At 35.6% G+C, this 23,825-nt stretch overlaps 3 protein-coding genes across 5 annotated transcripts in view; all 3 read right to left on the bottom strand.

Moving 5' to 3' along the window:
• LOC148943391 (uncharacterized) overlaps positions 1-11,251 on the bottom strand; it is an 87,594-nt gene extending 76,343 nt beyond the window's left edge. The window contains exon 1 of the mRNA XM_089101859.1: positions 10,952-11,251. Coding sequence (XP_088957985.1) covers positions 10,952-11,107 — 156 coding nt within the window. The 5' untranslated portion in view covers positions 11,108-11,251. The remainder of the gene's footprint in view (positions 1-10,951) is intronic.
• A 4,906-nt stretch (positions 11,252-16,157) lies between these two features.
• Positions 16,158-23,112, bottom strand: LOC148943390 (uncharacterized). 3 transcript variants are annotated; one of them, XM_089101405.1, is made up of 2 exons: positions 22,810-23,112; positions 16,158-17,315 (listed from the first exon to the last, which is right to left on the bottom strand). In XM_089101405.1, exon 2 carries the CDS (start codon positions 16,988-16,990, stop codon positions 16,610-16,612), a length of 381 nt encoding a protein of 126 aa, XP_088957531.1. In that variant the 5' UTR covers positions 16,991-17,315; positions 22,810-23,112; the 3' UTR covers positions 16,158-16,609. The 3 variants fall into 3 exon arrangements, with proteins under 3 accessions (XP_088957531.1, XP_088957532.1, XP_088957533.1); XM_089101406.1 differs by having other exon boundaries at positions 22,937-23,112; XM_089101407.1 differs by having other exon boundaries at positions 22,969-23,112.
• A 129-nt stretch (positions 23,113-23,241) lies between these two features.
• Positions 23,242-23,823, bottom strand: LOC148943389 (uncharacterized). Its single transcript, XM_089101120.1, has one exon. The coding sequence runs from the start codon at positions 23,821-23,823 to the stop codon at positions 23,242-23,244; it is 582 nt and encodes a 193-aa protein (XP_088957246.1).
• Positions 23,824-23,825: the final 2 nt, after the last annotated feature.

Genomic DNA, 23,825 nt, shown 5'->3' with positions numbered 1-23,825 from the left:
AAAATTATATCTTTGAGGAGGACACTCCCCCCACTGCCCTCAGGGCAAGGGTCGTAAGTTATGCCCTGGGGGCATATAACGTTTTTATAAAAAGCGTTTTTTATAGTAAGGGCTTATTCAATTGGAAATTGAGAGGGCTAGTGCCCTCTATAATAGCCAAAAGTAATGGGAGAGCAAATAACCTCCATCTCACGCCCACCATTTCATCAAGCACATCCAATCAAAATTTTGAGATGGCCATTTTGTTCAACGTAGTTGAAAGTTCTGGAAATAATGTCTTCAAGGATGACAATCCCCCCCCCCACAGCCCTCAGGGTAAGGGTTGTAAGTTATGCGCAGGGGCCATATAAGGCTTCTTAGAGAAAAGGTTGTCGTAGAAACTTCAAAAAGGACTCATTCGATTCAAAATTGAAAAGGCAAGTGAACTTTTCAATTGTAGAAAGTGATAGGAGGGCAAATATTCCCCCTGTCACGCCCACCATTTCCCCAAACACATCCAATCAAAATTTTCAGATAGCCATTTTGTTCAACGTATTTTAAAATTCTAGAAATTAGGTTTTTGAGGATTACACCCCCCCCCACAACTCTCAGGGCAAGGGTTGCAAGTTATGCCCTGGGGGCCTACAAGGTTTTTATAGAAAGTATTGTCGTAGAAACTTCAAAAAGGGATCATTCGATTAGAAATTGAAAGGGCCAATGCCCTTTTCAATAGTCGAAAGTGATTGGAGGCCAACTAACCTCCCTCTTGCGCCCACCATCCCCAAACACATTCAATCAAAATTTTGAGATAGCCATTTTGTTCAACGTAGTTGAAAATTCTGGAAATTATGTCTTTGAGGATGACAAACCCCCCACACCCCCCAGGTAAGGGTTATAAGCTTCTAGGGCCATAAAAGATTTTTATAGATATCGTTGTCGTAAAAACTTCAAAAAGGGCCCACTCAATTGGAAATTGAAAGGGCTAGTGCCCTTTTCAAAAGTCGAAAGTGATTGAAGGGTAACTGACCCCCTTCTCACGCCCACCATTTCCCCAAACACATCCAATCAAAATTTTGAGATGCCATTTTTTTCAACGTAGTTGAAATTTCTGGAAATTATGTCTTTGAGGAGGACAAACCCCCATACCCCTCAGGGAAAGAGTTGTAAGTTGTGTTCTGGGGTCATATAAGGTTTTATAGAGAACGTTGTCGTAGAAGCTTCAAAAAGGCCTCATTCGATTGGAAATTGAAAGGGCGAGTGCCCTCTGTAATAGTAGAAAGTGATTGGAGGGCGAATAACCCCTCTTACACCCCCCTCCAATTTCCCAAAACACATCCAATAAAAATTTCAAGATAGCCATATTTTTAATGTCGTTGAAAGTTCTGGAAATTAGGTCTTTGACCTAATTTTACACACACACACCTCAGGGTAAGGTTTGTAAGTTATACCCTGGGTGCACACAGGTTTTTTTTATAGAAAGCGATGTTGTAGGAACTTCAAAAAGGGCTCATTCGATTGAAAATTGAAAAGGCTAGTGCCCTTTTTAATATGCAAAAGTGATTGAAGGGCAACTAACCCCCGTCTTACGCCCACCCTTTCCCCAAACACATCCAATCAAAATTTTTGAGATAGATATTTTGTTAAATGTAGTTTAAAGTTCTGGAAATTAGGTCTTTGAGATGACAACCCCCCCCCCTCTCCACAACCCACCGGGCAAGGGTTACAAGCTATACCCTGGGGGCATATAAGGTTTCTATAGAAAGTGTTGTTGTAAAAACTTTAAAAAGGGTTCATTCGACTGAAAATTGAAAGGGCTAGTGCCATATTTAATAGTCTAAAGTGATTAAACGGCACCTAACCCCCCTCTTACGCCCCCTATCTGCCTGAACACATTCAATCAAAATTTTTATATAGCTATTTTGTTCAACGTAGATGAACATTCTGGATATTATGTCTTTGAGGATGAACCCCCCCCCTCCACCCCCCAGGTAAGGGTTATAAGCTAACCCTGGGGCCATAAAAGATTTTTATAGATATCGTTGTCGTAAAAACTTCAAATAGGGCCCACTCAATTGGAAATTGAAAGGCCTAGTGCCCTTTTCAAAAGTCGAAAGTGATTGGAGGGTAACTAACCCCCTTCTCACGCCCACCATGTCCCCAAACACATCCAATCAAAATTTTGAGATGCCATTTTTTTCAACGTAGTTGAAAATTCTGGAAATTATGTCTTTGAGGATGACAGCCCCGCATAGCCCTCAGGGCAAGGGCTTTAAGTTATCTCCTGGGGGCCTACAATATAAGGTTTTATAGATAGGGTTGTCGTAGAAACTTGAAAACGGGCTCATTCGATTGGAAATTGAAAGGGCTAGTGCCCTTTGTAATAGTAGAAAGTGATTGGAGGGCGACTAACCCCCTCTTACGCCCACCATTTCTCAAAACACATCCAATAAAAATTTTAAGATAGCCATTTTTTCAAGGCCGTTGAAAGTTCTGGAAATTAGGTCTTTGACCTAATTTTACACACACACACACACTCTCAGGGTAAGGTTTGTAAGTCATACCCTGGGGGCATACAGGTTTTTTTTTATAGAAAGCGATGTTGTAGGAACTTCAAAAAGGGCTCATTCGATTGAAAATTCAAAAGGCTAGTGCCCTTTTTAATATGCGAAAGTGATTGAAGAGCAACTAACCCCCCTCTCACGCCCACCCTTTCCCTAAACACATCCAATCAAAATTTTTGAGATAGATATTTTGTTAAATGTAGTTTAAAGTTCTGGAAATTAGGCCTTGGAGATGACAACCCCCCCCCTCCCCACAACCCACAGGGCAAGGGTTGCAAGCTATACCCTGGGGGCATATTAGGTTTTTATAGAAAGTTTTGTTGTAGAAACTTCAAAAAGGGCTCATTCGACTGAAAATTGAAAGGGCTAGTGCCATATTTAATAGTCAAAAGTGATTAAAGGGCTAATAACCCCCCTCCTACGCCCACCATCTCCCTGGACACATTCAATCAAAATTTTTAGATAGCCATTTTGTTCAACGTAGTTGAAAATTCTGGATATTATGTCTTTGAGGATGAAATCCCCCCTCCACCCCCCAAGTAAGGGTTATAAGCTAACCCTAGGGCCATAAAAGATTTTTATAGATATCGTTGTCGTAAAAACTTCAAAAAGGGCTCACTCAATTGGAAATTGAAAGGGCTAGTGCCCTTTTCAAAAGTCGAAAGTGATTGGAGGATAACTGACCCCCTTCTCACAATCACCATTTCCCCAAACACATCCAGTAAAAATTTTGAGATAGCCATTTTTTTCAACGTAATTGAAAGTTCTCGAAAGTCTGTCTTTGAGGATGACAGCCCCCCATAGCCCTCAGGGCAAGGGTTGTAAGTTTTGTCCTGGGGTCATATAAGGTTTTTATAGAAAGGGTTGTCGTAGAAACTTGAAAACGGGCTCATTCGATTGGAAATTGAAAGGGCTAGTGCCCTTTGTAATAGTAGAAAGTGATTGGAGGGCGAATAACCCCCTCTTACGCCCACCTAAATTTCTCAAAACACATCCAATAAAAATTTCGAGATAGCCATTTTTTCAATGTAGTTGAAAGTTCTGGAAATTAGGTCTTTGACCTAATTTTACACACACACACACACTCTCAGGGTAAGGTTTGTAAGTCATACCCTGGGGGCATACAGGTTTTTTTTATAGAAAGCGATGTTGTAGGAACTTCAAAAAGGGCTCATTCGATTGGAAATTGAAAAGGCTAGTGCCCTTTTTAATATGCAAAAGTGATTGAAGGGCAACCAACCCCCTCTCACGTCCACCCTTCCCCCTAACATATCCAATAAAAATTTTGATATAGATATTTTTTTGAATGTAGTTGAAAGTTCTGGAAATCATGACTTTGAGATGACAACCCCCCCCCTCCCCACAACCCACAGGGCAAGGGTTGCAAGCTATACCCTGGAGGCATATAAGGTTTTTATAGAAAGTGTTGTCGTAGAAACTTCAAAAAGGGTTCACTCGACTGAAAATTGAAAGGGCTAGTGCCATATTTAATAGTCGAAAGTGATTAAACGGCTAATAACCCCCCTCTTACGCCCACTATCTGCCTGAACACATTCAATCAAAATTTTTATATAGCCATTTTGTTCAACGTAGTTGAAAGGTTCGGAAATTATGTCTTTGAGTATGACAAACCCCCCAGGGCAAAGGTTGTAAGTTATGCCCTGGGGGCATATAGTTTTATAGAAAGTGTTGTCGTGGAAACTTCAAACGGGATCATTCAATTAGGAATTGAGAGGGCTAGTGCCCTTATTAATAGTCAAAAGAAATCGGAGGGCGAATTCCCCCCCCCGCCACCCATCATTTCCCCAAACACTTCCCATCAACATTTAGATATAGCCATTTTGTTGAACATAGTTGAAGGATCTGGAAATTATGTCTTTGAGTATGACAACCCCCATAGTCCTCAAAGCTAAGGTTGTAAGTTATGCCCTGGGGGTATGTAAGGTTTTTATAGAAAGCGTTGTTGTAAAACCTTAAGGACTCATTCGACTAGAAATTGAAAGGGCTATTCCCCTTTCAAACAGTCACAAGTAATCGGAGGGAGAATCCACCCCCAACCACGCCCCTCATTTCCCTAAGCATTTCCGATGAATATTTTGATAATGGTTATTCGATTCAACGTAGTTTAAAGGTCTGGAAATTATGACAACCCTCCCCCCATAGCCCTCCGGACAAGGGTCGTAAGTTATGCCCTTGGGGCATATAAGGTTTTAATAGAAAGTTTTGTTGTAGAAGCTTCAAAAAGGGATCATACGATTGGAAATTAAAAGGACTAGTGCCTTTCTTATTAGTGATCAGAGTGATCAGAGGGCAAATCCCCCCCCTCCAACACTCATCATTTCCCCAAACACGTCCAATCAAAATTTTGAGACAGCCATTTTGTTCAACATATTTGAAAGGTCTGGAACTTATGTCTTTGAGTATAACAAATCCCCCCAGCCCTCAGGGCAAGGGTTGTAAGTTATGCCGCGGGGGCATATAAGATTTTTATATAAAGTATGGTCATATAAACTTTGGAGGGGGCTCATTGGATTGGTAATCAGACGCTCTAGTGCTCTTTTTAAGATTCAACTTGATCAGAGGGCAGCTACCCCCCCCCACCCGCCCCACACACACACGTCGTATTGTCCCGAAATGCATCTAAAAGAAATTTTGAGATAGTCAATCTATTTAAAAAAGTTTAAATATCATATAACAAGGCTTTTAGGGTTGAAACAAACCCTAGAGATTAGGGGCAACGGTTGTAACTAATGCCCAGGGGGTATTTAAGGTGTTTATGGGAGGGGTGGTTGTTTAACTTTAGAAGAGGCTCAGTCTTTTTCCCTGAAAAAGACTATGTCAGCATAAAACGAACAGAAATTTTTTGAAAAAAAGTAAAGAACTACATTTAAAAAAATCTTTTAAATGTGTTCATTTTACAACTTTAAAAAATCAAAGATTAATTAAGATTTTAAGGAATAAATATCAGCACATGCATATTAAACTGACAATGCGCATTTTTTTCAGAAAATTCATTTGAATTTTTTTCAGTAAAGTACAAATTATATTATGGCTTTTAGAAAGCATTGGGTTTTAGAACCCTCTTCATACTAATGTCTGGTCGTTTTTTAGTTGGACTCTGTTATTTATTTTTATTTTTGTTTGTTTTGGGTTTCATTTATTTATTGATACTGATTTGTGGCACTTGTATGCTTGTTAGATTATTTGATTCTATTTTTGTTAATTTTGGTTTAATGTAGCTCTTTACTTTTTTTTTGAAAAACTTATTTTGTGGAAAAAGATTTTTTAATTTAATTACTATCAAATACTGTGTAACTGCATGAGGAAATTTTCTTCATAAAGATTGAGTTCCCCAAATTCCCAGAAACTATATAAATTTCTATTAATCCAATTTGTGCAAACAGGTTTCATTCACACTGTCCTTGGTATTTTTAGGCATTTAAAAAAGAATGATGCAGCAGAGCACTGGCAGATCCAGGGGAAGAGGACCCCCCCCCAAGATTTTCTCTGGTGCCTTCTTTCCTACTTTTTTCTAGAATAATTTTTTCAATTTGGCACCTTTATCACATTGGCCCCCCAAGATTTTGCTCATTGGCACCCTTGTCACATGGGGCTACCCCCAAGATTTTGCTCTAGATCTGCCCCTGCAGCAGAGTATTTTTATACCGAAATTTATATTCAAAAGTATATCAGATAGGCAATAAACATAGAAATAAATGGTTTTTGCAGAGGAAGGATGCACAAAAAGCAGTAGCCTAAATTAGATGAAAACCATAGACTTTACTCAGGGGCTAATCTCCAGCATTTTTATGGGAAGGGGGGGGGAGAGGGGTCCATATTCGGATAGTCAAGGGACATGGGATATATAATTTTTGCTTCACATTACTGGTGGGGAGCAACTGCCTCCCCTAACGACGCCCCTGACTTTACCCTAGGGTCAAATGACTGAGTTTTCCTGCTAAAGCAGTTTTGATAAAGAAAGGAAAAGTAAGCCTACCATATTTATTATATGAAGTGTATAACTAGATTCCAAGTGATGAATCTTTTTCAAGAGACCCAACACAGGCTGTTTCATATTCTAATGTTGAGTGGCTTGTGTTACAAAATGGCAATGTGAAGTCACTGTTTCATTATAAGCCTTAAAGTTTATCATAAATACTCTATGGTTGTAAATAGGCGATTTAGTTTTTGACTTATTAAAATAAGCTTCAATATTTAAAAAAGAAATTTTCTTTTATCACAATTAACATATATACTTTTTTTAAATTAACTTTTTTATTGTAATAAAATCTATCTGATATTAGTTTTTCTTTATAAATGCATGTACTTTTAATTCAGTTTAAAAGATATTCCCACAAATTCTTGATTTTGCAGTTTTTTTTGTGGAAGAAGCATAAATCTTTTTAAAAGTAAGATAGAAAGTACTCAGGAAATTCACTATGCTCTAAATTTAATATCATTAGAAATATTCTGTGTCAGCTTATCCCAGAGGTGGAGTTAGGTTTTCTCTCAGGGGGGGGGGGCAAATTTAGACTTTGCTACCCCTTGCTGCACCTTTAAAACTCTAAATATTTAAAATTTGTCTCCATGATTATTACAATTTTAACTTGTTTTGCTGCCGCACAGGCATGCCACCTGGGGCACTTGCCCCCTCGCCTATATTCAGCCTTGGCCTATCCCTAATGTACCACTATGCTGCAATTTAAGAAAACATAATTTGAACTAGGCTACATTATCATTTAATGAAAAGAAAAAAATTACAGGTGCAGTAAAAAAAAAATGCAACCTGAATTTCTTCTTCTTCTCACCATCTAGAATTGAAAATGGAGTTTTTGGCTTCTAACAGGTTTTCTTCTGATGTGTCTATCATAAACTTAGTATCAATGTAAACTAACAGGCTTTTTCTCCTGTGTGTTCACTTTTTTTTCCTCATGTGTTAATACACTTCTTTCTCTTTATTTTTAACCAATTGGGAATGATTATCTCCCTTATGGTTGCCAAGAAACAAATATAAGAGCATGAAAATGCAATCAAAATACAAGTAAAAAATTCAATGGCTTATGGGAAGTGCAAGGACTCAAGCTGTCTGTTACCAAAAGATAAAGGCCAGCCAGTGCCAATATGGCTCTTTCTACTCACTCTTGATATCTTCTGTGCAGGATATTGAAATTGGCTTTAAAAAGCTCCTCAAAATATTTGTTTTTTAGCCTTTCAAACATGCATTTGATATTTATTGCCAAGTGTATTGTGTTGTAGCATTCAAAAAGCACATGTTGCATATAGGGGTGTCCTGAGGCTCATTTTATTGGAGAGGGGGTGGTCTTTGTAAATTTTACCAAATCTCTACCTGATTTTATGCCAAATTTTCTGCAGAAATTGAGAATTTTTCTAAATTTCAGCTTATTTTGCAAAATTTCTGCCAAAATTTTCACCTTTGGCAAAAACTTTACCAAATGCCAAAAAAGTTGGGGGGACGGCGCCCCCCCCCTTGGGGACGCCCCTGGTTTTATAGTCTCCAGCATATTTAAAACGGTATTTACAATTGGCTCTTCTCTTTTCTCCCAGTTATACTTTTCTAGAATCAAGAGTTATTCTTAATTCTACATATACTGAGTATGTTTTCTTTCTATGAAAGGAAGATGAGAATAGGAGGTAAGAACCACTTTTGAGGTGTTCTATCATGTAGTGTAACTTTTCTTAAAAAATTAGTTTCAACCTACTTCTTTTAAGCTAACTTATGGCTAGGCCATTTACTCACACATTGCTATATATAATACATACATAGAATTAAAGAAGATATAAAAATATAAGACTTGGCAGAAAAAAGTAAAAAAGACCTGGTCTAGGCTTATTTACCCTAATCAATTAAAATTCACAAGACTCATGGTTTAAATTTAGAAATTGTGGTCAAGTTTCTAATTACAGAAACTGGACTGCTAGTTTCCAGTTTGAACTGCAACTCTGATTAGAATTTGATTTTTTGGGTAAATATACATAGGCTTTAAGAAATAACTGATATACTGTTCAAATTTGTGACTTGTGTTCCTGTCTCAGTTTCAGAGCCACTAGTTTCAGATAGTACAACACTAGTCTTGAATTTGAACTGGGAGTCTTGTAAAATTTTGATTTTTTTTGTAAAAAAAACATTGAACTAAAGAAATAATAAATACTCAGTTTCAAATTTGTGACTTAAAATTGAACTGTAGCTCTAATTTTTTTTTTTTTTGAGACAACCTGTTTCTAAAGATGGTACAAAAATGCCCTTAATACACAGTGTGTAAAAATCTATGTGTAAAGAAAAAAAAACTTTTAATAGTAAATATTTACCTTACAGAGTATTCATATAGCAAAGAAACAAACGTACCTCTAGAATCAGAATTTCATCCTGAATTCAAATATGATATTTGTTTCCATTGCAAATTCAAGTTTTAGCCCTTTACAGACCCTCAATATATCTTTTTCTCTTATTTTAGATATGGCTAATATACCTGTGTTAGTGTCAATCTTGTTAAAACATTTGTTGTCACATTTGTTGAACTATGTATCAAAACCAACACAAATATTTATCAATTCATAAGCTACAGACATGACTTCCTGAAACCAACTCTAAAGACAAATTTTATAAATGAACTGACTTTATAAATGAATTGACAGTGACAAACTTGAGAATCAATAAATACATGGGAAATATATAATATGGAAATATATATTTGGGCAAGGCTAGAAAAAATAGGTTGAGTTAAAACTGAATTTGCAAAAGAAATAAAGGTAAAATTTTACTTTGGCTATCTTGGAAAGGGGTTAGGTTAGGAAAATGAAACTTTCAGGGATAGATCTACAGGCTAAAGTATGTCCATGGAAGGTATTTTGAAGAACCTATCTCCACTCCTTCTCCCTCAAGAGGGTCCTGACCTTTGATGACCTTTAAAAATCAGTGTGTTATAAAAGTGAAACCTCACAAAATAGATCTTCTGCTTAAATGAAGTACAACGAAATTGTTTTCAGCTTCAAAACTTTGCTCAATCCCAATTTATAAGGTTTTCAAGATATGCAAATACATTCCCTAAATTTTGAAAAAAAAAACATTGATATGGCTTAAAATTCTACTCAAATAACAGGAAATGCATTTTCAGAACTAAAGCCAGAGAAAAAGAAACCAATAACTGAAAGTTTAGATAAAATGTTGTTTTGTCAAAATTTCAATAGGTATACTTGCCAAAAAGGGAAGTAAGCACCTCTTGACCTGTCATGTGGGCAAATTTCAGGACCCTCTAGAGGAGAAGGAGTGGAGATAGGTACTTCAAAATACCTTCCCATAACATACTTTAGCCTGAGAACCCATCCCTGAAAGTTTCATTTTCCTAACCTAAGCCTTTTCCAAGATAGCCAAAAGTAGCTAATAGCATTTTACCTTTCATTTTCCTAACCTAACCCCTTACCAAGATAGCCAAAAGTAGCTAAAGTAGAATTTTACTATCTTTTTTATACTCTTTCCAAATTTAATAGGTTAATCATTTTTGTCAGAAATGAATTTTACCCCCACCCCTAGGCTATATATACCAATTCAGGGTAAATACTTGCACATTAGGGGGTGGGGGTAAATTTTATTTCTGATTTAAATGAGAGGTAAGCTTAAACTTTCCCCCCACCCCCCTAATGTGCAAATATATAGCCTGAATCTATAGGCTAGTTCTATATATATGGTTGGGGGGGGGGGGGGTAAATCCATTTCTGAAAAAGATGATGATTATATTTGGAAAGAGCATAAAAAAGGAATCAAGTGGTATTTTTACTTTATTTGTAAGTCAATAATATGAATAATGAAAAATTTACCAAAATATCTAAGCATTTTGGTGGATGCTGTAAAATAGCTTCCAGAATCTTAGTAGCCTAGCCTAGTAAACTGATATCAAGAAATCATGAAAGTGTAGTTAAGTCTTAATGTGCTGATACCCCAATGTTAGTCTAAGATAGCCTACCTGGTCAATATCTACCAAATCATAGGGTAAGACACCCAGTAGTTGGCCACCTGCCTATTCTCGGACAGAATGTAACTAACAGGGAACCTACCTCTAGGCTAATGTGCTTAGAAAGTTTATAATGCTAGAGAGTTTTTATACATAGCTGGTTTCCCTGGTTTTCACTATTAGATATCCATATGGATATCTCAGGTTAGATTAGGTTGGGTTAGGTATAGCCTATATAGGGGGGGCTGAAATTCATTTCCGATAGAAATGCTTATTATATTCATAATCAGCATAAAAAAGGCATTGAATGGTGTATTCACTTTATTCCTAACTCAATAATATGATTTGGTAGATATTGACCACCTACCTATCAACACAAGCTACATTATTTTAGCTAGAGGAACTAAAGAGGTTAATCCAAACATTTCAGAAAACATAGCCTACCTGGTGTGAACAAGAAACTGGTAGAGGATCTTTTATGCACAAACCAGAATTTGACATCTTTGGTAGAGCATAAATTCTATTAATTAAACAAGCAGGCAAGATAATCAGTAGGCCTATCCAATGCATTTTAGTCTTCCGTGTAAACATATCTGCCATAAATTACAAGAAGGCCTTCCAGAAGATTATTTTCGAGTATTTGGCGTTTAACATAGGATTTGTATATAATTTACTGAAGACCAAGATAACTGACAATTTTCATAGTACAATACATTTATTCCAGCTCTTTGTTCAAAGGGAACAGATTACTAAAATATTCTATGCAGGTAAAATATTAAGGTTGGATCGTGTTTTCTACACAGTTGACTACGAGATTCCTGGAAACACATTCCTGCTCGGCCGCTCGTCTCGAAAACTGTTGGAAAGCAAAAACGAGAAAGTGGAAAGCACTGGAGCGCAAAAACTAGTGGAATACGACTAGAATCTATAGGAATACGTCTCTTTTAGTGTTTGATTGGTTGAATATTTGAATTGAAGAATTGAGATTAAATAACTGAATTGAAAATTCAAATATTTTAGAATGGATGTAAGTAATTCAAATATCAATGGTCATGGCTTATACAAAAGTCAACTTAAAAAAGTCGTAGGGATGGGGCTTCATCTTCTGGTTTTTCTGGAATCCTGGCTTTTCAATTTATGGTTTCCAAGATAATAGAAACCCAGATTCTGCAAATTCTGGGAAGTGAAGCCCCAATCAAAGTATTGCTTCATGAGCCCTAACTTAAACATAGAGCTTTGTTTCCACCTGAACTTTTGAGTGGTAGCAGGACAGTATTGTAAAAGCAACAACCAAACCACTAATTTGTATTGCCTTTCTTTTCTCCCTCAGATGGATAACAATCTATATGGAAACTATGCATCAGTGTTAACTGGGTATATATATAAATATTCATATAATTTAGCCTGGAAAAAAAGTGAATACTTCACTTACTGCCTTTTTTATTCTCTTTTAAATGAATACTGGGGCAAGAAAAAAACCCACAGCACCGTTAAGTTTTTAAATGGGTTTCTATGTGTTTTTTTATGGGTTCCTAAAAAGTGTCCGGCGAGAAAAATTTGTCATTTGTAGCTGATTCAGGAACAGTAATTATTATTTTCATTACCTCATATTAGTCAAATGTTAATTTGAAATCCAATTTACAGGAATTTTTTAAGAGCTTCAAACCCTTTGACAGTGACATTGGTTTCACTGTGACGTCATTTACAAAGAGCTTCTGTGACAGAAGCTCTGTCTCTTTAGAAGCTTCTAAAGAGACAGAAGTTCTGTCTCTTTAGAAGCTCCTGCAAATTTGTTTTCAAAACAACATTTGACTAACAAAAGCTAATGAAGATAGTAACTACCATTCGTCAATCAGGTACAAATGGCAGTTTCTTCTCACTTAATAGTTCTTTTAGAAATAGATTATTCTAAATTGTTGTTGCTATGGGCTCTTTTAGCCACTTAAAGGGCTCAAAGAGGAATTCAATCCGAGCAATTATTGAATTCAGAAGGAGTATAAGAAAGGAATCAAATATTGTGTTCAATATTTCCCTAGCTAAGTTAAATTAAAATGTATATATTTACCTTTAGCTAAGCCTCTTCTTTGTTTAGTGTCTGCTCTGAATACATTTATGCCGTATTTGTTAACTAGTGCACTTGCTGGTTTTTCTCCGAAATGCTTATTTGTTGTTGTTTCTTCATTTAAACACAGCGTATATTTTTTATCTCTGGTGGTGTGTCAGTTCTCTGTTTGTTTCATTTGATGTTTTGTTGACCGGCAAACTGAGAAAAATGGAAATATGATCGTTTTTATTCACAGTTCTCTTGCAAAGAGGCAGAGAACTGGCTCATAAAGTCAGTCTGGTCTCTGTTTAAATAAAGAAACAAAACAATTTACATGGAACAAAAATGTGATAAAGAAGAGTGTAATGAATTATTGAATGCTAGTTTCTTTCTCTTTTTTATTCAACTTGATAAAGTAGTTATATCTGCATCATCACACATTTAGGAGTGCATTTCCATCTATTTTACCAGAAAATCTACCAAAACGAGTAAGATTAAGGCAATATATTTTTTTTTAATGTCCAGTAGTCAAACCAGAGACCCAAGAAATGAGAACAAGGAATTATGACTACAGGTATATACCTCACCTATAGAAGATGCCTTTTTCTGCACCGCGGGAGATTGAACATTGGAGAATCGGTCAGGGATAAGACAGAAACGGTAAGGCATATCAAAGGTGGACAAAATAAGCTGGAATTCAACATTTTCTGCTGTTTAAATTTTATTTCTTCCTGTTTCAATTGTATTTTGTTGGAACCGACAGCATTTGCTTTATGGTTCATCAGATGCCGGCAATGTGCATTGGGGTACTAAAGTCATTAGAAATACGACTATCATTGGTCCATCTTCTAAGGGCAGTTTTCTCCTTCTTCTTTCATACTTTATTTGACTGCCAAAGAACAGTTTTCTCCAGAATCCCAGAAACTTTTCTACTGGGTCGCAAGACTAAAGTCCCTTAGATGAAGTGAATGGTTTTAATCTGGACCATGTTTTACTCAGGTTATAAAGATTTGGCTGCGTATACCCATGACTGAAAGAGGATTTTTTTTTACTGGAAACTTTACACAGAGAATTACGAAAGAATAAGGCTACTTTATATGGTTTTAATTTTTGATCCTAGGTAAGAACTAAAAAATCTCATTGGACCTTGCTATTTCAGGAACCTTGAATCCTAGCTATAGCAGGGTGTCTTTATACACTGGTATTGTAAGTCCTTGGTAAAGCAAGGTATTTTGAAATGCAAAGGTCCGCTAAAATCTCTAGGTCAAAACTGCGTGATCCAAGCTGATTCCATCCTATCCTTCTAGATATAATTGCATTCGACTCAACGCAGAGGCTGTATTTACCTTAATTTCCTCATCCTGGGTTTTGAGTCAGTGAAGCCGGTCCAAAAAAAAGAATTCCTAGGTACACTTTTTATTCCCGCTTTTTGGAGCTCAATATCACTTCTTTTTTGTTTCTATCATAACTAAAATATCTTTTTTTCAGTAACTAAGCTCCCAGAATCTGGACTTTTAAATTCCCTTTTTTAGGGTAAATTTCGTCTGATGTCACATTCCAGAAAGTATGCAAAGGAAAAGTCAACCCAATATATAAAAGCCCAGATTCCAGAAATTCTGGTAGGTGAAACCACAGCTTAAATGTTTGTTTCTCATTAACATTTTTCTTCTAGGATATGGAAATGTCCTGTTTTGCCGCCTCAACGGTTGTCATACAACTTATTGACCTTCAGTTGGGTTTATCCAGCAGCTCAGATGATGAGGAGAATTTGATTGTAAGGAAAAGAAGAAAGAGAAAGATGTTCCTCATAAATTGTATTGCAGCCCGCGATGCTGGCAATATGTGGGATGAACACATGAAACTGTCAGGATATTTCAAAAATGTGATTCCGAAAATGACGGACTGGGAGTTTTGGAGAAACTTTAGGATGAACAGGGAGACTCTCACTGTTTTTGTCAATTTTCTAGAACCACATTTAAGAAAAAATTATTCTGGTGGCAATGTTCCAATTGAGCCCGCTGAGGCTGCCCTTATTTATCTTTCATACATTGGGAGCCAAGTGTTTCTCAGAGAGTTAGCTGTAAGGTTTGGACAATCAAAAAGTGGAGTAAGGAAAGCTATTTTCTTTTTACTGATATTATTGTGAAATATGGAGTAAAAAAGTACATCAGGTGGCCCCAGCAACCAGATACATCTGAAGTTGTTGAACTATTTCGTGAGAAAAGTCGTCTACCAGGCATCATAGGTGCCATTGACGGCTAAGAGTTGAACCTCCAAGCAAAGACCAAACTGTCATTCTTAAACAGAAATCTCTTCCACTCTATAGTTTTACCAGGTGTTGTCTTGCCAAATAGATTATTTTCTTATGTGTCAGTTGGCATGCCAGGGTCTTCACATGATGCAAAATGTTTGAAATGGTCAATTTTATGGAGGAAAGTCCATCAGAGAAAAAAAGAATATTTCCCCACTGCAGATTTTCATATAATTGGAGACTCAGCTTTCCCCTGTCTTGACTGGTTAATTCCTGTGCTGAAACCCACATTGCCAGACACGGACCAAAAGAAAAGGTTCAACAAGAGGATGTCAGCTGGAAGAGTGATTGTAGAGAACTGCTTTGGAGATTTGCTGAACAGACTTAGAAGACTGCGCTTCATCAAAACGAATGAGGTCAAATATGCAACTGCCATCGCAATGTCTGCATGTGTTATTCATAACATGTGCCTGATAAATGGTGACACAACCCTACTTCCCACGGGAGGAAGTAATTTGACACAGACGCGAATGCACGAGAGTGCAGTTGTCTCTGTTCCTTCTGATGGCTGGTACTAGGAAAAGAAACATGTTAGTTGCAAGCTGTTGAGCTTTATTTTTTCATTTTATGTAATTTTAAGTAAAAAAAAGCAAGCTCATGAACAACTTTTTTGTCAGACCCACATCCTTTTCAACATCAAAACCATATATTAAACCCTTAGAGCCAGTCTCAACTTAGTCTTTTCTGCAAAAAAGGATCTGGCAGAAATAGGCACACTTTTGATTTTTTTTTCTTCTGCCAATAAAAAAAAAGAAAAAAAGGGGGGGGGGAATGGAATAGCTGTCACCATGGTGAAATATTTATTTCCAGTTTTGCAGAAAATACCCAATGTAAACTGGCTTCAAAGCATGTTTGAGAGAAACAGAGTTATATTTGTAGTCTATAAATAGTGATAACTACATTTAGACCCAAGATCTCTGAGATCCAAATATATTGCTATTATCCCATTATTGACTATCATTGTCTTTTATGCCTAGCCCAACAAGCGAGCTTTCATGAACAGCGTATTACCAGGCAGCCAGTAAGAGTGCACGGATATTGCAAGCAGTCAATGGCAATGCACTGGCCTAGCTCTGTTAGATCAAGCTTTGAGATTTCCAAGTGCAAAGAACACAGAGGTAAAGCAACAAAGAAAAGGTACTTACGCTAAATTTCTCAATACAAAATATGTGCTGAGCAAAGCAAAGTTATTCATGTTTTTTCAGGCCTGCTTTAGGAAAAACAGACTTCCCAAATTCAAATTCCCGTCTTAGGCCCAGGTGATAATATATAGTGCTACAAGAACTGATAAGACATCTATTTTAAGTAAAAAAGTATCAAAATCAAACTAATTTGAAAACCAAATATAAGACTCTTCTAAAACTAGTAATTCAGCTATGTCGTAGCCTATAACGTCTATACTAAATTTCTAAGTTAAGACATTTCTTCACCTCCTAAAACAGAAACATGTTTTTCAAACAGAAACATGACTTATTTTCAAACATGAAAACAGTGGAATAGCCAAAAAAAATTAACACAAAATGCATATTCCAATCAGCTTTGTAAATCAATCATCACCATGCCTTTTTTTCATATTTTGAACAAGTTGTTGCATAGACTTGGCAATATCTCTTGACACTTCTAGAACTTCTTCATGCCTTTTCTTCTTATTTTCTTCCTTTTCTTTTGCTTGCTGAAGAATCATGTCTTGCAATATTTTCTCCTCTTCACTGCGCTTTTTAAAAAATTGTTTATCTCCATCACAATTTCACTCAACTTCTTTTTCTGTGGCTGGTGTTTTCAACCGAACTTTTCCCATTTTTTTCTTGTTTGCAGTCTTCAAATCAAATTTTGAAAATTCGAATTCTGTCTCTTGTTCACTTAGAATCTCATCTGAAGATTTTGGATCATCAATGTTATCTAAAACATACTTTGGTAGATATGAATCCTTGTCTTTCTCAATGTCATAGACATCTTCAAAATGTGCTGGCTTTTTCTTAGAGTCAGCTCCTGTTTCTTTGGAATTTTTCTCAAATTTCAAATTAGCCTGCTTCAATGAATTGTACTGCTTTCTGCATTTCTCTGCAGATTCCTTGATAGATTCAGGCAAACAGAACCCATTTTCCTTCATTTCTTTTGCTATGTCCATCCAAACATACACTTTTTTGTAACTTTATCTCTCAGTCGTGACTGGACACTGTCTCAATTTACAATAGACAGAAGCATGTCTCTTGCCTTTTTGTCTGTGTCTGCTGCAGACTTAGTTCTAGTACCAATCCAAATCATTTCTGCAGGAAGAGATGGTGGTTCCTTTGCCCCCAATTCTACTGAGGGTGATTCTGCAGAACTCAATTGGATGAAACCTTATTCTGTGGATGAAAGCGGTTCAACCACCACAATAACTCCCTTGTCTTTCAAATAATCTCTCCAACTGTCTGGTAGTTCATTGTAGTACAGTGCCCATACAGCACCATCTGAAAATAAAATACGTTAGGAGCTGATTTGCAATTACACCAGGTTACATACAAAGTAATCTGAAAGATTGGTGCTCACAAAAAAAAATAGCAGATTTATATGCCTCAGAGTTTGAAAATGGAAACTGTTGCAAGCCCAATCCCACATATGACTGGATATAATGACATCAAGGGTCCAAATGCAGTTTCATATATCAGATTTTCAACATCTCAAAAAGCTAGCCCTCTCTTGGGAAATTATACTAATATAAGTTTTAATAGTGTCTAGGTGTTGACAATTAAAATCTACAGATTCTGGAATGAGGTAAAAGAATAGCAGCATATCAGATACTTGTAAGTACCTGGCACCAGGAATGAATCCAGGAATTAAAAAAAAAACACTATCACCACTGTTTTTTTATTCTATGTCTACAAATAGCAGTTCAATAGGGGAAATTCTTTTTATTAAACAATTAACCACAACAAAATAGTTCCTGAATGTTTTGGTCACATATACAGTGGCTGTCATCAGCAGGTTAACCGAAATAATACAAATATAACATTGATATTTATACAAAACAAAACTTCATTACACATTAATTGATGCTTTTATTTTATCCAAAGCAGTAATATATGCAAATATTTTTGGTTTCCTTGTTTCTGTAAAATGGATAAAATCTTTAGACAAAGGTTCATTATCAAGTAAACAATGGTCATTGATACTGAGTGTGGTCTTTGTAAATATTGAAGTCTAATGTCCTGACATTGTAGGAAAAATTTAAAGGGCTAGGAAGAATCTAACAATTTGGGTATTTTTTATAATAGTGCATTAGGAAACCTAATATATGCAATACTGTCAATAAACATAGAGCACAAAAAATAAAAATAAGATAAAATGTTTTGCCAATTCCTAAATCAAAGTTCTACCATATAAAAAACAACTCAATAAGTCCCAAGGGTGACACATATTGGGCATATTGTTTATTCTAAATTTCAACTTCATTCATTGTTTTCAAGCAAAAAGCTTTGTCTTTTTTTAATTTTTTTTTTGTATATGCAATAAAACTTACATAAATCTTTTGTCTAACTTAGGCAATGAAACTCTAGAGTTCAATAAGAGTATCTCTGTAAAAAAATAAGGCAATAAATTCCTGCTTCCCTAAAATTTTTATTTCTAACCAATCTTAGTATATTAAACTTGCTGTTTTTTAAATTTAATTCTGAAGTAGAAATTTAGCCAATTTGGACTAGTGATAGCCCATTTAAAAAAAAAAATCATATAACAAACTATCCCATGAGATATAGGCCTTATATGACTTTGTCACATTGATAAAAAGTTTGGTGGGTAAATAAAAGTTCAAATAGGGATAAATTGTTATGGATAGGCAGTGTGGTCTTTAAAATTAGTGGATGTTTCATCACAAGCATATTTGACAATTTACAGACAAAAAATTCAATTATTTTAATGAAAATAACATACAAAAATTAAATTTCTTCCAGCAAATAGTTGTATTGGAAAACAATGTTCTTTGTTTTCACTTCACACGAAGGCCCATTTTGTTGCCTAATACAACTTTAGCAATAGCCACCTGCATTTCAAGCCTTTTTTCAAAAGCACAAAGCAATTATCTGTCTAGTTAATTTTGTCTGTTAAGTTACTATTCCTTAATCAAACTTAAATGATTTTATTAATAGACATTTTTTCTTTCAAATATCACCTTTTTACAAGACTGGGAGGGGGATCATACAAAAAGGAGGATTATATAAACTGACTATTAATGTTTCAGAGAACATATGTTAAAATGGGGCTTTTTGTGCTTCTCAAGCTCTCCGCTCTAGAAATGGCACCAAAATTACATATGGTGATATCAATGGTGCCCTTTTCACTTCACTATTTCACTACTTATATGGGCCTCTGGCTGTTTTTCAGATTTCCTGAAAAAGATGGTACTGGTGCATTATATATAATACAGCGCTATAGATTGCACAAGGAAATACAAATGGAAACCCATCAAATGGGTATTTGCAAGAGATAATGGATTGCAAAGTGTGATTTCTTATTGTGTTTACAATATTTAAACTGTTATTTTAGGGGTTTAGGGGGGAGGGGAGGGGAAGGTACCTAGGTTATGTTAAGTATTTAAAATAGGCTGTGCTTTACCCCCCACCCCCTAGTTTGCAAATATATAGCCCAAATTTGTTTCTAAACTATTATATTTTCATCCTATTTTATTTCATTAGTATTAACCAAACTTGACTTCTTTTGTGTATTATGTATAATGCACCAGTACCCAAAAAATATCAGCCATAAACTTCTACTGGCCTATTTGACAAACCAACATAATAGATATCACACCTTAATCACCTTTATATGAAGAATTTTTTCACTAGACCATTTTTGTGGGGGTAAAGTAAAGTTAAGTCTTCAAGGACTTATATAGGTTTTTTTTAAGTAACTTTAAAGTTTGTATTGTGTTTCTTTCAAAGAAGGAGTAATTCTGCATTGGTAATTCCTAGGCTACTAGAATAGCTTAGCATTCTGTGAAAGAGTATTCAGACCCAGTAAAATTCTAGTTTAGCTACATTTTGCTATCTTGGAGAGGGGCTAGGTTATAAAAATGAAACTTTCAGTAATGAATCCATGGCCAAAAATATGCTCAGAGAAGTTATTACCAAGCTTCAATATTAACCCCCATCTGATTTCCAAGTCTTAGAAATTTGCCTACTTGACAGGTCCATTACCTATTGGAATTCTGACATAACAACAATTTCCCTCAATTTCCAGTTTTTGGTTTCTTTTTCTCTGGTTTGAGTCTTAAAAATGCAATCCCTGTTAATTAAATAGAATTTTAAGCCATAGGATAGCAATGTTTTTCTTTCTTCTAAATTTAGGAGATATATTTGCAAATCTTTGAAACCTCATAAATTGGGTTTGAGCAAAGTTTTGAAGCTGAAAACAGTTTTCTTGTACTTTATTTAAGCACAAGAAAAATTTTACAAGGTTTCACTTTTGGTAAAATTCTAGTTTAACTACTTTTACTATCTTGGAAAGGGGTCAGGTTAGGAAAATTAAGCTTTTAGGGATAGATCTACAGACTAAAGTAGGCTCCAGGATGGTATTTTGAAGTACCTCAACTCCTTCTCCCTCTAGAGGGCAGTGACCTTTGATGATGTTTAAAAATCTAATTGTTATGACAGTGAAACCTTGCAAAACAGATCTTCTGCTTAAATCAAGTACAAGAAAACTGTTTTCAGCTTCACAACTTTGCTCAATGCCAATTTATGAGGTTGCAAAGATCTGCAAATAGATATCCTAAATTTAGAAAAAAAAACCCACTGATTTGGCTTAAAATTCTACTCAAATAACAGAAATTGAATTTTCAGAACTAAAACTAGAGAAAAAAGGCCTGTTTTTTCACTCATCAATGTGCTAAGATCTTACATCTTTTGTCAGAAAACGCTTAAAAGTGAAATCTTTGAACTAAGATCTTACATCTTTTGTTGTTTTTATGCAAACGTCTTTCATCATTCTGCTCTGATCAGTGGTCTGAGAACAATGATGAGTAGATCATCAAAGTTCTCTCATCATTGTTCTATATGGAAAAACACTGGCAGTCTTCACACTTTTTGCTAACATCAGTGAGCTGTAAGATCTTAGAAGAAAGATAAGTTAAAAAACGATAATCTTTGCAGAAAGATGTAAGATCTTAGTGCTAAAAAAACGGGCCTAAAGTAACTGATAACTGAAAATTAAGTCATAGCCTACCTGTAACATGCTACAATAGGACGTAATGGAATATCTTTCTTATGAAGTTTAGGCATACCATGAGACTTTGGGGCTGAGCATCCTTCGGGGTAGAATTTTTTGTACATTTGAGGGGTAATTAGTCTACTGTCTTTTAAAGTTCCTAATTCTTTTCTCAACTGATGTGTGTATTTGTCTGTGGAATCACTTATTATTTCTTTGTAAGTATTTTTATCCATTAAAAGGGCATTTGTTTTCATTTCATAATCTGCAGAATTCATAATTACCACTATGTTAACTTTGTCTGCTCTTGTAATTACTGTGTTTTTATCTTTTTTGAAGTTTCAGAGAATTTTAATTCATTCTTTTGACTGAGTTGAAAGCGACAAAGATGGCCTGTAATCAAGAATACTCTTTATAATTTTGCCTCTGAGTAGGTTTACCCCAAAGGATGTTCAGCCCCAAAGTTTTATGGTCTTCCTAAAATCCATAAGAAAGATATTCCATTACGTCCTATTGTAGCATATTATAGTTCTCCAGCTACAGGTGTAGGAAAGTTCTTGGCCCCTATAAGCCTTGTTTAAGCACACAGAAATCTTACATAAAAAATTCAATAGATCTTGTTGAGAAGTTAAAGTTTTGAAGTACAACAGAGAAAACTATGTTATCTAGTGTCAATGCAGTTTCTATGTACACTTCATGCAATGTCCATAAATGTGAGCAGGTTTTACAAAGAAAATTGGAGGAAAATTCTGCTTGGTTGGATTACAAAACTTTGGATATTGACATAATAATGACGCTTCTTTGTCTTTGCAACAAGTTTTCTTTGTATTTTAAGTTCCAAGACAAATTTTTCCTTCAAATCATGGGCCTATCCATGGGCAATGTTTTATCTTCTTATTTGACAAGTTTTACATGGATTTTCACAGAACAATCTGCTTTGAATAGTTTCCACTCACTCCCTCTGGTTTTGTTTCACTGATGATATCCTTTCTGTTTGGGAACACAGACAGGACTCTCTTGAGGAGTTTTTGGTATATTTAAACTCTTTTGATTCAAATCTCCAATTCACAATGGAACTAGAAGATTCAGGAAACCTGCTTTTCTTGGATGTTTTGATTATAAAAATGCTCCTAGCGTTGAATTTTCTATATACAGGAAGCTAAATTTCCTAAATTTAGAAAAAAAACCACTGATTTGGCTTAAAATTCTACTCAAATAACAGGAATTGAATTTTCAGAACTAGAGAAAAAGAAACTGATAACTGAAAATTAAGGTAAAATGCTGTTTTGTCAAAAAATTTCAATAGTTCAAGTAGTCATAGCCTACCTGTCAATTTGGCAAATTTCTAAGACTTAGAAATCAGAAGTTGGCTAATATAGAAGCTTGGCAATACCTTCCCAGAGCATATTTTTGGCCCTGGATTCATTACTGTAGCATTTTTCTAGCCTAACCCCTTTCCAAGATAGCAAAAAGTAGCTAAACTAGAATTTTATATTCACTTTTATAAAGCAAAGATTTTTAAAGATCATCAAAGGTCAGTAGGCTAACATCAAGAGGGAGAAGGAGCAGAGGTAGGTTCCTTAAAATAGCCTACCTTCCAAGGGCATACTTAAGTCTGTAGATCAATCCCTGAAAATTTCCTTTTCCTAACCTAGCCCCTTTCCAAGAAAGCGAAAAGTAGCTAAACGAAAATTTTAGCAGCTTTTTTTTATCTGGGGTGAACCTTTCCCCTTCTTTTCATTATTTACCATAGCTTAAGGCATTTACCTTTCAAAAGTTAATAACATCCTTCAAACATGACCTCACACAAACTCTATTATACAATAGCAGTTACAGAAAGTCAACTAAAGCAAACAAATAGGAGTTCAAGGAGTGACCACATAGGAGAACATACATGAAGTTGATTGTAGTTCAACTAAGGTTAACTAATGTTCAAGGTCCAACTGCATATTAACATCCTGTAGATAAAAATTATAAGCTTTCTAGCTTATCTGTAGTTTGGAAGAGGAACTGGCCCTTTTCATTTGTGCCAATTTATTTTTCTAAAATTATATCCATTGATGATGATGAACGAATTAAAGACCCCTCTTGACTGCTCGGTCACTTGGGTCTTCTTTCAATAAATCTGGATCCCACTTTAGTTAGTCAATCATCAATAATCTGCTCTGTCACATTAATTAATCATAATTATTTTTCCCATCACATTGTCCTATCTCTCCCAATGGCAGTTATAAACTGTACAACCAACTTTATGATTTGTATATTGTCAGTATCATTTGCAAATCCTCCCAAAATCAAATTTACACTCAACTGTTTTCTTCTTTCATGAAAAAAGGCCTTGATATGCTGTCTTTGGAGAGTGTACTTATCACAATCTATAAGAAGATGTACCAGGCTTTCTTCTTTGTCACAAAACTCACAGTTACTTGACTCTCCATAAAAATTTGCCCTGTATAATTTTGTATCTGCATGGCCTGATCTAAGACGAAATGCTAATCTTCCCTCTTTCCTACTTAATCCCTGGTACACATGTCTCTCAAAATTTATTGCTACTTTTCGGGTAACAAACCAATTTCCGGATTGATTTCTGCTATCCTCAAAATCATATGTTCTAACTGATTGTATCAATTGATCTATTTGCATTGCAGATCTAGGAGTTGAACCACTAGTAAATACATTTGTTGTGTGGCATGCCATTTTAGCAGCTGTGTCGGCACTCTCATTCCCCAAAATCTGAACATGGGCTGGGATCCACTGAAGACATATGGTTGCTGTTGACATTA

The sequence above is a fragment of the Artemia sp. Qi Xiang Cuo genome, chromosome 15 (assembly GCF_049724085.1).
Source record: "Artemia sp. Qi Xiang Cuo chromosome 15, ASM4972408v1, whole genome shotgun sequence".
Classification (NCBI taxonomy): domain Eukaryota; kingdom Metazoa; phylum Arthropoda; class Branchiopoda; order Anostraca; family Artemiidae; genus Artemia; species Artemia sp. Qi Xiang Cuo.
Note: the sequence above shows the minus strand (reverse complement) of the source record. Positions and strands in the feature narration are given on the sequence as shown.

Excerpts from the sequence above, each read along its gene's own strand:
- LOC148943389 (XM_089101120.1), bottom strand. The coding sequence starts at position 23,823 with ATGTCAACAGCAACCATATGTCTTCAGTGGATCCCAGCCCATGTTCAG.
- LOC148943390 (XM_089101405.1), bottom strand. The coding sequence starts at position 16,990 with ATGGACATAGCAAAAGAAATGAAGGAAAATGGGTTCTGTTTGCCTGAA.